The 14,749-nt window shown below is 30.0% G+C and overlaps 2 protein-coding genes across 2 annotated transcripts; both read left to right on the forward strand.

Annotated features, from left to right (window-relative positions):
• The first annotated feature begins 250 nt into the window (after nucleotides 1–250).
• LOC112417063 (ethylene-responsive transcription factor ERF117) lies at nucleotides 251–1,082 on the forward strand. The gene is made up of 3 exons (XM_024771819.2): nucleotides 251–704; nucleotides 832–960; nucleotides 1,078–1,082. Exons 1-3 carry the CDS (start codon nucleotides 251–253, stop codon nucleotides 1,080–1,082), a joined length of 588 nt encoding a protein of 195 aa, XP_024627587.2.
• A 5,355-nt stretch (nucleotides 1,083–6,437) lies between these two features.
• Nucleotides 6,438–8,405, forward strand: LOC11411153 (zinc finger protein CONSTANS-LIKE 16). The gene is made up of 2 exons (XM_003630801.3): nucleotides 6,438–7,587; nucleotides 7,822–8,405. Exons 1-2 carry the CDS (start codon nucleotides 6,589–6,591, stop codon nucleotides 8,071–8,073), a joined length of 1,251 nt encoding a protein of 416 aa, XP_003630849.1. The 5' UTR covers nucleotides 6,438–6,588; the 3' UTR covers nucleotides 8,074–8,405.
• Nucleotides 8,406–14,749: the final 6,344 nt, after the last annotated feature.

Raw genomic sequence — 14,749 nt, forward strand, 5'->3', positions numbered from 1 at the left:
TCATAAATGAAGTTGTTATTTATTTCTCAAGAGAAATGAATATGATCTCAACTCTAATAAAATTATGCACTCTCTCGGGCTTTGGCCCTCTTAGTAATAAAAAATAAAATAAAATTATGCACTCTCTTTAAAAATGAAATATAAACTAAAAAAGATCCAAAATCAAATTAGGCCTTTAATTAACAAAATTGATCTTGTTCATCTCTCTTTGTTCATCTTCTTTGATTAGATTTGGAGTTGTAACTTGAAAATGGCGCCAAAAAAGAGAAAATCAACGAAAGAAAAAGAAAAGGTTGACGCAACAAGCGAAGATGAATTTTATTATCAAACAGTTCGAATTGTGGCTAACGATCCCGATGCAACAGAGAGTTCAAGTGATGAACAAGTTCAAAAACCTAATCCCTCAAAACCATTACTACCTAAGAGAATTTTGTGTGAGTTTGTGCAACCAAATCCAGAAATAGTTAAAAAGCTTCCTCAAAAACAAGGATTGTGGAGAAGGTTTTCCACAAGCATTTACAAAGGTGTTCGGCGCCTCCGTGGGAACAAGGAAAGATATGCAGCTCAGATTAGAAATCCATTTGAAAAGACAACTGAGTACCTTGGTACTCATGATACCGAGTATGAAGCTGCTTTGGCTTATCGCAGAAAGACTAAGGAGTTCCATAAAAGAAAGTTAGCTGATTCGAACAAGGACAAACAAGGTTTGGCTCATTCATCTCTTGAATTAATCATTAGTACTTTGCTTAATTATTATCATTAATTACTACTAACGTATCAAATTTATGAAGATGATGTTGATTATGATTAGTGTATTGTTAATTTGTTAAGGAGAGGAGGCAGTTGCACCTGTTCTTAATCAATATTGCAAGGAACAAGGGAAAGGGTATGATCCCTCTGACGACGATGATGATGACGAGGACGATGACATTGGAGGTAGAAATGTTAATGATGTTGCAGGTAGAAATTAATTAACAATATTATGATCCTTGTACTTAAAAAACATTCTTTAGATGTCATGGAATTAGCATGGATCGATGAAAATTAATTTGAATAATGTTGATTGTACTTTTGCAGTTTGATGAAACTAGCTAGCTGTTCAGGCATGCATGCAGAGATTGACCAGCCTTTAATCCACATGCAGCTGCTTACAAGATTTTAATTTGTTTGGCATGTTAGATTAGTTATCTATGATAACAAAATTTTATGGAATTATAACTTTGTTTAACTTTTTCATGGTCTTCGAGAAATTTTAGTTTTTTTTTTAATATTTTTAAATATAATAAAAAATAGCTGGACTTGCGTGTGATGAAATTCTATGAAAATTGTCCGTCTTTGTATATGCTTTCATTTTGTGTGTGTTGCATATTATATAGTAAATTCTAGGTGACGGTAACATTAGTGGCAGTTCAAATTTGCTTAACAATTTGCTGATCGTGGATTTTATTTAATTATATAATCATAATTTAATTAGTTTGACTTGAATTTTTAGACTAAGATTATTAGTTTTATTCCTTCAAGTTTTTATAAGAAAATACAAACAGAAGAGATCTAAAATGTTAAATAATTTTGGTCTAAATTTTAGATCATATATATACATTCGACCTTTTTTTTTATTTTTTATTTTATTTTAAAACAAGTATTAACTTTATGTGATTCAAAATTGACCACTGAACCTGACTGTTACATCATTGTTTTATCTTAAAAATAATAAAATAATACTTATGTATTTTTAATCATTGCTTGTATGTACTACTATTATTTTTCTTATTTTAATTTATGTATTTGTTTTAATTGCTGGTGTAAAATAATATTACTACTATATGTGAGTCACTTTTAAGTCATTATTACACTTTTCATTTATAATAATGTTGAATATGAACCTATACTTTTTGACCAAATGAACATATATACACTTGAAAACAATAAGTTGATAATACTATCTTTCCATTTATTTTACTTTTAAATTTGTGTGAAGCAAGCAAATGTGTAGTTATTGACTGGAATTGAGTTGAGTGTCCAAAAAATACCGATTCGGTCTGGGTTCGTGGCAGTATATATTTTCTTGTTATCATAAATTAGTGGAAAGATTTATATGTTAAAACACAATCGATTTTAGATAATAAAATTATAATAAAATGAAAGCAGAAAGAGAAAGAAACAATATTTTCTCATGAAGGGAACATTATTCACTTTCTTATGATTGAAAAATATTTTCACCACCAAAGAATACAAAAAAAAAGAAGAAGACATAGAGACCAAAACAATTGCATATAAGTATAAAAAACATTAAAGAAATCCACATAATGGATTTTGGTATGTTTTCCTACTCTTTTATAGAAATTCATATCATAGTGAGAATCATGATATCAAAATCTTAAATAAAATTTTGCTTAACACTCTTGCCCTGCAAAAACCCCGAGCCAAAGAGACCCTTATGTTACACCTCCTCTCCATTACCGGTAATCAATCCAAAACCATTAAAATTTTGCACTTCAATATTTTTTCACATAAATAAGTATCATAACAAATTTGGACATGGATCAATTTTAAATTCCAAATGGGATAATTGTGGAAAACATAAATAAGGATAGCGTTGAAGAATCTACGACTTCTATTTACATTAACTTGTTGTTTCCTTTTCAAGAAAGGTGTGCATGGTTTTCAACAATACAATAATTTGACTGTTACAACTTACAAAAATTTCTATTGATGTTTCAATTTTTGTTAACTAAGCATTGAGTTTGAGAAGATATTTTCTACAAAATCTATGTTGGATATTTTAGTATGATGAACACTTCTAACCTTTAGTGTCTGGGTAAATTACTAGTAACTTTCTCAACTTTGTTTCTTAGTTGCAGTTGCAAATGGTCGAAGTGGACCCGTGAGTATGGGTTCGTCATTTGTTATGTGTGGAGAAAATATCTCATATTGTCTATTGAAGACTAATATTTAAAAATCTTTGATTAAAATTGTTTTCATAATTAAGGATAGAAATGATGACTTAATCGGTGTCGATTTGACAAAAAAATAGCAGGTCAGTACCTCAAAAATAAATTTATAATTATATTTATTTTGTTGTTGTCAAATCAACATGAATGAAGTGATTGTATCAAATGTAAAGATGTGGAAGACTCTTAACTTATAATCAAAGTTGACGAGGTTGGTCTTTTCAATTTTTTTTTAGCAATTTTTAGATATTGATCCACAATTACACTATGCATCCAAACCAAATTCACTCTTGGCCGTTGCTGGTTTCTTGCAATCTAAATATAACCCTTACAATATTTTTGGGGTAAATTCAAGGTGTCATGGATCAGGAGGTGGGAAAATTCTTTGAGGGATCTCTTTCAACAATTGCTCTTTCATATGCAAAAACATGAAATTGAACTCTTCACGACATCGTTAAGAAACTCAATTATCTATCAACTATGTGCGCGGCACCATATCTATAATAACGAGTTTGTATGTCTAGTCTAGTCCTTTTCTGAGTATGTTACATGTTAAGTGGTCTATGGAGTGTGACCTTGACCTTACCCTATCCATATGCTTTTTTTCATTTACTAACTTGACCTACATGCCTAACTTTTTTTGACATGCCTAACTAGTTATCCATGTGTCTGTGTAAAAGTTACTACATCTTTGCAAACAAAATTTCAATTTCAAATTAAGGATAGTAGCAACTAGCAAAGACACATTATTTAACAAAAAATTAAGAAAACTGTTACTGGATTGTTACTCAACATTTTGAGGACTAGTTGGTGAAATTAAAGGCACCCATCGTACGCAAAACTTTTAAATTTGATGTTAAATTTTACAACTTAAATTTGTGTCTATTGTATCCGTTTCTTATATATATTTTTTTAAAACAAACCAAATATTAAATCTCAAGGTAACTTTGTTTAATAATAAGCTGCAGTATTCTTTTTTGGGTCAAGTACAAATAAGTACAAAACTTCAATCTAAGAAGAAAAATATCATTGATAAATATATAAAAAATCTGATAGTAAGCAGAAACTATAAGCAAACGTTTTATCTAAGTGATAGCTATGGATCATAGGATTAACCAAGAACTGATTTTGGAATGAATATCTGATTCTGATCGATCAGTTATATTCACCATGATGTCATAGAACTCAAAACAGGTGTCATGATATAACTTGAAGTTTTTAAAATACAATAATCAGGTTGATATTAACAATGTACTATATAAAAAAAATAAGATTCTTCAAATTTAAGGCTTTTAGCCACATGGCACGAGTTATTAATAATATTTGTTCTTTCTATATGCATTTGTCCCCTATTATGGATAAACTGTTGGTGGCAGTAGCATCAGCGATAGAGAATGTAGTGATACTTGATAGGAAAGCTGTGGCATTATGGTACTGAAGATGGCTGTCAGTAATGGGAAGAGGATGAAGAGATTTCATAAGGTCTAACTCATATCATTTAAGATTCTTAACTAATGTTTCGAAGTACTGATTAATATTTATCCATCATTAACTTAATCAGTATCCCGAAACATTAGTAAACAACTAGTAGTATTTTAGGGATCGATTTAACATTTTTTGTATCTTCATCCATCATTAACTTAATCACTGTATCATGTAAAAAAAAAAAAACTTAATCACTGTATAACATCTTTTTTTAGTTATAAGCTCTTTTAAAGCCTAATCTCTTTTTCAATGGGTGAGATTTGATAATTCTGTAATAATTACTATTTATGATTTTGCAAAACCAATAAAAACAAAAATATCACCTCTAGCAATATCTATCATCTATATATGCAAAAACCAGTGCAATTTATGGTTTTGGTATATATGCAATTTTACCTGGCCCAAAAAATATATAAAATCCTATGGTGAACTATTCTTTGGACTGATTCCTAGAATGTCAACACCCGGGGTTGTTTTGCATAAGCAATAGCTATCTACTTTCTCTTACCCAATGGGAAGCAATCCATCCATTTCCCTCTTGACAAGATTTTTTTTTTTTTTTTTGTCAAGTTGACAAGAATTTATCTATATACACCAATCTCAATTATCACCTTTTGTTTTGTCCACAAATTAAATGTGGGATATGTTAACATGTTTCCCGGAACACTGGTTAAGGAAACAAAAAAAAAGTTTTAAATTAAAAGAAATATTTTTTAGACTTTTAATGGGTTGACTGCACAAGTTCCCAATGTGATGTTACTATATTTGTTTCCTTAACCAGTACTCCGGGAGTATCGGTTAACATTACTCATTAAATGTTTACATATCATATGAAATCCACATAATTTAATGCAAGCAGTTGATATGGAGTGTGTGAATGTCGTAAAATCCAAGTACCAAGTTCGATTCCTCTCAGAATTTATTTATAGTACATGATAAAGATTAATAACAAACCAATGAGAAATTTGGTAAGGTTTGAATTTGATGATAAAATAATATTAGCCACTAGTGTACTCAAGGTCTCAAGTTCGATTATGTCTGGTGCTAATTTGGGTGGACTAATTTAGTTTCTTAAAAAACATAGGCTTAAATATGTCTTTCGTCCCTGCAAATATAGGCCATTTGAATTTTCGTCCCTGAAATTACTAATTCTTCCAATATGCCCCTGCAAATATTAATCATTTGACTTTTGGTCCTAATTACATCTGATTAGTAACTTCAGGGATGAAAATTCAAATGACCTATATTTGCAGGGATGAAAGACTTATTTAAGCAAACCACCTCACCCAATCATCACTTGCCACATGGGCACCACGCCGCTAATGACAGCCCACCTCAGCAAAAAAACCTAATTAGGACCAAAAGTCAAATGATTAATATTTGCAGGGGCAGATTGAAAGGATTAGTAACTTCATGGACGAAAATTCAAATGGTCTATATTTGCAGGGACGAAAAACATATTTAAGCCAAAAACATATTAGCCACTGGTGTAATGTAAGATAAAAGACAGAAAAACAAGGCAAGTACCCAAATACCAAATTTAACTAAATTTGGACACCATCAATATCAAGTAATGCTTAGCACAAAACAAAGGTAAAAGCTGAGATACTGTACAAAAATTAGTTAACCAGAATGATAAACATTATTGAAACACTACTATACCCCCCGCATGTAATGGTTGATGAATTACAAAAAGAAGAGAGGACAACAGAGAGAGAATATGGGTAGAATACCACAGCCGGTGAGATGAAAGCAACCTAAGGAGAGGGGACCTCAAATAGCAGACATTATTGAATTATTATACATGTAACACAACAAATATGTCTTACTCAAAAATTTAATGCACAAACCCTAATGGGTCCATAAGAAATCCTATAATTAAAAAGACAACCAATTAGAATTCAGAGAATAAGATTAACTTCAACTCTCTAGCCAATCAACACTAAGATCATACCAATTGGTGGGTCCCATTAACCTCCATTAATATTCCTGTAGCAAATTACCAAAAGTGCATGGGCAGAGAGAAAAAAAAAAAAAAAAGTACCTACTGACACTAGTGTGTCTCCTTCATCACATTGTCTAGTTTCAACAAACACAAACCATTAATTGAATCATTTTTTTGACATAAAACAATATAGTTTAGTTATATTCTATGATTATAGACATGAAAGGTGATGCAGATGCAGGTGCCTTGGGAGCCAAGACAGCAAGAGCATGTGATAGCTGTTTAAGAAGAAGAGCACGTTGGTTTTGTGCTGCAGATGATGCTTTCCTTTGTCATGGTTGTGACAATTTGGTTCACTCTGCAAATCTATTAGCAAGTAGACACGAAAGGGTTCGCCTTCAAACCGCGTCTGCTAAGGTAACAACAACAGCACAAGCATGGCACAGTGGATTCACAAGGAAAGCAAGAACTCCCCGCCACAACAAAAATTCGTCGATTCAACAACAACAGCAACGTCTCAAGGAAAAAGTTCTCTTCAATACTAGTTTTCTTCCACTTGTTCCTGAACTCGGAGGTGAAGAAGAACAAGGACAAGAACTACTTGTTGATATTGATGAGGCTGATGAGGAGCAGTTGCTGTGTCGTGTGCCAGTTTTCGATGCCAACCCTTTTGATTTAGAGACTTGTACTGTGAAAAATGATGCTGTTGATTTTGAGGAAATGTGTGACTTGGATAGTTTCTGTGAGTTTGATGTTGATCTTGCTGAATTTGCAGCTAATGTTGAAAGTTTACTTGGTGTTGGGAGTAGTGAGATTCAAGAGAATTCATCAGGACAAGTGTTTGATTATAAACAAGAGAATGAAATGGATGCATCCAAAAGTGAAATGTTAAAGGTTAAGGATGAAGAACTTGATGATTTGGAATCAGTTTTTGACATGACAAGTGATGATGTTTTTCATTGGAATATTGATAATAATGATGTATCACTAGCACAACAAGAGAAAGAGTATATGCCTTTGAGTAATAGTAGTGTTGGTTATAGTGAGAGCGTTATTACTAAAGAAGAAACAAAGAGAGAGAGATTTTTGAGACTAAACTATGAAGAGGTTATTACTGAATGGAGCAGGCAAGGTTCTCCTTCTCCATGGACTACTGCAAACCCTCCTAAGTTCAATTGTGATGATGATTCATGGCAAAACTTATTGGTACTTCAACTTTTCATTTTTTTTCTCAATCATCTCTTTTACACTATACTAAACAAGACATTAAATTAGCAACAAAAATTTAGTGATAACATAATTTAGATATTTTATTTTTTCCATATGTAATTGAAACGACTAGGGTTGAATCTCAGTAGATCGTGGCAGCAAGGTCACTCTACCACTTAGTTGTAATTTAATACATGTATATGATATTTGACATGTGAATATTGATTTCAGGGTTCAAGTGGTGTAGAAGGAGAAGTAAGAAGCTTAAGGGGGCAATTAATGGGAAGTGGTGGAGATGGAGGAAGAGAAGCAAGAGTATCAAGGTACAGAGAGAAAAGAAGAACACGTTTGTTTGCAAAGAAGATAAGATATGAAGTAAGGAAATTGAATGCAGAAAAGAGACCAAGAATGAAAGGTCGTTTTGTTAAGAGGACAGCATGTTTTGCTGGAGGAGCAACTTCTTTTCCAACTAATTACCACTGACATGAATATCATCAACTGGTTATTAATTAACTTCCATGTTTGCTTTTCTGCAAATTTGGATTGATTAATATTTGGTGCATGTGGCTGTGTATAGTATGTATTATAATAATAATAATGTTTATTAATTACTTTACTAGAGTTAATGTTGCTTGGGATGTTTCAATCTATCTCTAGCTTCAGGTTTAATTAGTAATACTAATGGTAACCCTTCAATTATGAGCTAGTTGATGATTTGGCTGTTGGTTTTTGTAAGCCTATTATTATTGTTCCTTACTAGAAGTTCACATTCAAATGTTGATGCTATGCTATTTAACATTAGATTGAAATGGTTATTAATTGTTGTAATGTTGAAATACTTGATTGCAACGAGTGTATACTCTTCAACTAGACGTGGTTTTTTTAACTAAGCTACTTATTAATAATAATTAACTTGTAACCATTCTTCGTGCATGTTTTATATCATGGTGGTATACCAAAATCACGGTGACCCAATGTGATTTTGCATAAGCTATGGTGTAATTTTTAAAAATCACTGACATCTTCACTGTGTGTGATACCAAAGATAAGGTTAAACGGTATTCAACTAATTATAACAATGGGTAGAAAAAGCTACCATTATAGAAAATGCTATTTTTGACATGTTTTAAAGTTTGAACATATTTTAATTTCCTGGTAAGTTTGTGTTCTACGTACTGATAAATTTACTAGCCTTGTAAAATAATCACTTTTTTTTATAAAATTCAACTGAATTTTCAAAGAATGAACCAGGGATCGATATTGTTCAAGTGTCTGTCAAGAATATCTAGTGTTAGAATTCCTATTGGGCAGTACCTTTTCTGTTTAGACCCTACTTACAGGTGCAAACAATTCAATTAAACTGTCGCACTCACACAACTATTATGGGCTATGTCTAACGTTCACAATTTAGTGGATTCCTTTTTTTCCAGGAATTAATGGAAGTCAAGAAAATAGAATTAATCTTGTCAATCTAGCTAACAAATATTAAGTTGGTCAGAGTGAAACTCAACTTAGGTTTGTTAAGCAAGATTTTGTGTTCATGCCTTGTAGATGGAAAAAAAATTGTGCTTAAAACGAGAGACCTCATTAAAGGTGGTTATATAGTCGACGAAAATTAGTCATCGATATAATAAGAATAAGTCACTGCTGGTAAAGTTAGAAAATACTTCACACCGATAACAAGGTTAAAAATATCTGTCAATTCAGCTCTATGGTTTCATAAAACCATACAATACAAGGCTAAAAGACATGCTAGTATGTTACTACAATTGTCAAGTCAAATATAGTTGGAATCTCTTCCAATGAGTGCATGAAAATTGATTCACTGATATTTTAATAATCTGCAAGAAATTTTTTAATTATAGAAGTAATAGGTACTTGTAATGACACGAGAGTCAAAAATAGAAGGTTTTATCTACAACCACATGATGATAATTAATATTAATGAACTCTTCTTATAAGGAGAAAAAAACCTCAAGATGATGTGTAAGTTTATGTCTTTATGATATCCCAAGAGGTACAGAAGCGACAGATCCTGAAATGCAAGTTTTGTTCTCTTTTCTATAAAAGCATTGTGGTCCAAAAATTTGGGGTTAATGGGCCAGACTTTGTGAAAATGAAATAACAGAAAGAAACTTCAAAAAAGTGATGGCACAGAGCAAAAACTCAACATGGCTGATGGGGCCATCATACAACATTTAATCCTCATCATCGTGTCATCCTTTATCAGGTCCAGGTCATCAGACACTACTTGGTTCCTATACCTAACTTAATATTTTATCTTTATCTAAATTTTGATATATTTTTTTTAAAAAAAAGTAGATGATAGTCTGAGTCAAAAAAAAGAAGTATGATAGTCTCCTGCAAATATTTCCCACCAAAGTTGATGGTATTTATGTAAATATATATATATACTTACAATTTAAAGATTTAATACTCGTATATATCTAAGGAAAATTCAAATATCAAATGAGTTCAAAACTTTTTATCCACATATCTCATTATAAGTATCATTAACCACTATTATTTCAAATGAAATCAACTCGACTCATTTAATTTGTAAGATTGCAAGATCCTTTTGAATTCACAAGGTGCTAGATGATCCAAATTAACGTCTTACTAAGACAAAATAGGATATCAACTTTTATGCAAGCAGCTAGCCATAGAAGATCATTACTTGGAAGCCAAGTAAATTGCAAGATACATCAAATTAGCCCTAGATCAAGTCCTCATGTTTCTTCAGCATCAAAACTATATATATATATATTTGAAGAATTTAGTGATTCTTATTGGGCTACATGCCCTACAACCAGAAAAAGCCTTTTTTTATTTTTTGTTATGATCTTACAGATCAATCTTTATGACCTCAACTTCTTGATGTTCTTTAGATTGGTCTAGAATCCATGTATTATCACGTTGCATACCAATTTTAATATGATATTTTTCACTTGTAATGTTTTGTTTATACATATGGTCACCAGCTGTTTTATTAATATTAATTAGAAAATATCTGCTTAGATTGTGTGTTTATTTTACAGGTTCTAGTATCTATAAGAAGAGCATATATCCAATGTAACACATAAAATTGAAAAGACCGTATCTATTTTATTCTTTCATGTATTCTAAAATGATCTCTAAATTTATAATATGTTAATTAGGTTTGTCCGGAATATCTTATCATTCACTTATGTTTGTTTCAAGTTATAATTATAGATTCTTGGAAATAAAATCATAAAAACATACATGCCTATGTTTGTTACAAGTTTGTTAAATTTTATTCCCGGGTATAAAATGTTCCTGGGAATATAAATATTTTTTCAAAGAAATTGGTAGGAATAAAGTTCATATGGAGATGGGAATAAAATCACGTATAATTACCTATTATAATCCCTATTTTTGAGGTTCCTTGAAACATTATAATGTTAACCAAACATCTTTTTTCTAAATACCTTGGAATAAAATTTACATCTATATATTTCAAGGAATGTTATTCCTAGAAATAAATTTGGCAAACTTGAAACAAACACACCCTTAATTTTAAGAGGAATGTTATCAACACTCTCTCTAACATTCACTTGCATGAAAATAATGTATATGTTCTACCACTTTATATGAGTTTCATTTTTAAAGTGCATGTCTCATATTCATGGGTGGCCCTGAGGCGGCAACACAGGGTACTGTATTTTTAGGGGCATCCATATTATTATTTTTACTTAGTAGTCAATACAATATAGATATATTATTTTATATTTTTTTGACAAAGATATATTTCTTCTTAATTTGCTTTCATTAATTCTATTGTAAATATATTTTTAAAGAACTTTGATTATAAATGAATCTTGTGCAACAAAAAATACAAAAAGAAAAATATTAGAATAATTAAAAGGGTACAATTTTTTCCTTTTGTATAGGGCACCAAAATTTTTAGGACCTACCCTACCCATATTGATTTAGTCCAATAAAAAAACTGAGTGTTAGAGAGAGCGTTGAAAAGAGAGTTTATCACCGTTATTATTTACTTAATTTTAAATGCATTTTCATCATTATCCACTTAAAATTCTAACAATGGGACAGATATGATTAAATTGTTAGTAAGAAAATTGATAGAATATATATTGTTATAATTTTAGGAATCATTTTGAAATATTAATTAATTATATTGAGACAACTGATTCGATCGAACAATTTCAAAATGTTTTAGACTTATTCTCACTTACCTTTTCATTTGTGTCATTGAATCTTGCTTATTTTTCATATTCAGCATCAGTTTGCAGCTATGATCATAGTCATTTCCAAACTTGATATGATTGTCTAGGATTTGTTGGGAAACTACACAGTCCCATTATCGAATAAAGTAAGAAAATATAAGTACACATAACAAGTCCAATATATTTAAGTACTAATTTCAAAAGGTTTGTGGATATTTGATTATTTGAACCGATAACTGATTAAATATCAAATTTTTTAAACAAGAAAAGTAATTAAAAATCAACGTGAACGTGTGGAACCACACCAGAAAGAAGAGAAAAATATAATAAAAATGGTTAGAAATATATAATTTGAAAGCGTAAATACATAATTTTTTTTGGACAGAAAGTTATATACATATTTATTTTTGGTGACAATATACATTTGTTATTCAAATAGCTTAATGGTTATAAATTCATCTTTTTAAGAGATGTTCCATAGTTCGAACCTCAATCATTGCACAAATTATACAATATACCTACTAACACGATGGGTTATACTTCAAAATGAGTTAAAAAAAACTTCTTTAAATTCCAAAAGAACACCATAAATAAATAAAAAGAGTAGTGATATTTGAACAATCATTTTTGACAACTTCTTTTTCCTCTCTTTCTATTAGTTAAAAATAATGGAGAGAGAAAAAGGAGGAAAGAGAATAAAAACATAATGTGAGTATGAAAGAGAGAGTTGTCAAAAAATTGTCACAAAATGGTTGTACAAATATCATTTCTCATAAAAAAAAATTACATGGTTATTGAATTAAACCGGTGATTCAAAAATTAATCTTTATACTTTTAAAATTTCTTCAAAACACCTCCAAATTATTCATTTAACTATCGCTAACTACTACTCAGAAGACTTTTTAATCGGTTAAACAAGTTTAAAAATGATTGATCCAATCTAAAAAGTATCAAATGACACTTAGGCTGTGTTTGGTACCACAAAAAAGCTAGTTTATAGCTTGTTGAACTAGCTTATAAGCTTGTTTTGATAAAATGAGATGTGTTTGGTAAAAAACTTTTTTCACTAGCTTTTAGTGTTTTTTAAGAAGCTAATCCAAGTAGCTTTTTAGCTTATAGCTGTAGCTTTTTATACTTTCTTCCCATTTTAACCTTTTCTTAATTTTATTTTATTTTATTATAATAAAAAAAATTATCCCACTATCTTCTTAAACTAACCATGTTTACCATGTATGGCTTTTTAAATTTTCTTGTCCACTTTTTTTTTTACTTTGCTCATAATTCATATAATATATAATTTTATATAGAATTTATAATAGTGAAGCAAGTTTAGTTAAATAAAATTCATAAAAAAAAAAAAATGGTTAAATAAAAAAATTCGATTGAATTCATAAATACATTTATTATTTTGGAGATGAAAATAATTTGAAATATATTTAAATATTTAAAAATAAATGTGTTAAGTAATAAAAATTATATATATGATATTAAAAAAAAATTAAACAAGCATGTGTTTTTATGTCATTTTATATTTATAGTCACTTCAACAGCTAATTTTACCAAACACTTTTAATTTTAATCAGCTAACTTTTCAGTTATAGGCTATCATCTATCAGCTAGCTTTTCAGCTATCAGCTATCAGCTAACTTATAGCTTTGTTTTTACCAAACACACCCTTAGGCTATGTTTGGTAAAGCCAATAGACTACCTTACAACTTATTAGACTAGTTTATAAGCTTGTTTTAAAAAATAAAATGTGTTTGGTAACAAGCTTATCTCACTTTTTGAGATGCTATTTTAACTAGCTTTTAAGCTTATAACTTGTAGTTTTTCACATTTTCTTCCATTTATAACCTTTAACATTATTTTTATTTAAAAAAAAAAAAACTGCCCACTCAAAGAAATTAACTTTCCACGTTCTGCTAATTTTTGTTTGACAGTTGCCTTGTATTTTTTTTTTTTGTCAAGTAGCCTAGTTGTTAGAATTCACCTTATAAGGTGAATAAGTGGGGTGTCTGGTGTTCGAACCTCAGCCCCTACATATAATAATGCATTGTCCTATCAACTGAGTTATGCTCATGGAACCCTTGTATTCCTTTCTATTTGAATTTTTTTATTGCTTAGATGGTTGAAATATTGTTGTTCAGATGTGACTTTTTTTTATACGCTCTCTTTCATTTTTGAAAGATATATGTTTTTTTTTGTTTAAGTAGCATAGTGGCTAGAGCTCGCACATTTTAAATGTGGAGAAGTATGGTGTTTAGGGTTCGAACCCCAACCCTGTATATATTATGCGATATTCATACCAATTGAGTTAAGCTCACCGAAACATATATGGTCTCTTTCTATTAAATTCATATGTACATATTTACGATTAATTTTATCTTTGAACATATTTACCAATTTAAATAAAAAGAAATAATTTTCCATAAAACAAATAAGAATATATGATAAAGAAGTCAAACAAATTTTGTTAAAGATAAACTCCATTAAATTCATATATCAAATTTATTATTTTAAAAAAATACTTTTAAATTATTAAAATAAATATAAATGTCTATAAATATAATTCATAACATATTAAACATAGGTGTACTTTATGTCATTTTATATTTACGAGTCGCTTCAAATTTCAATTAGCTAATTTTTCATTTACCAAACACACACTTAATTATCACCGAAGATAGTGTCTTTCCATCGATGCCAATTGCAAAAATGAGAAATTTTGAAAGTGTAAACAAAAAACACACAGTTGGATCTCTTCAAGTTAACAACACTTGGCATTGCACCTCAGACCCTATTCTATTCTTTTTTGTCGCTGGCGGGAAATGATTCATTGTGACGCACGGAGTCTTTCTCGGACCACTCTCTTTCCTTCCAAAATTACCTAACACACTAACTTCTTTTTTAAAAATTATTTTATTAACTAATTAATTAATTAATTTAAATAA

This window comes from Medicago truncatula, chromosome 8 (assembly GCF_003473485.1).
Source record: "Medicago truncatula cultivar Jemalong A17 chromosome 8, MtrunA17r5.0-ANR, whole genome shotgun sequence".
Taxonomy (NCBI): domain Eukaryota; kingdom Viridiplantae; phylum Streptophyta; class Magnoliopsida; order Fabales; family Fabaceae; genus Medicago; species Medicago truncatula.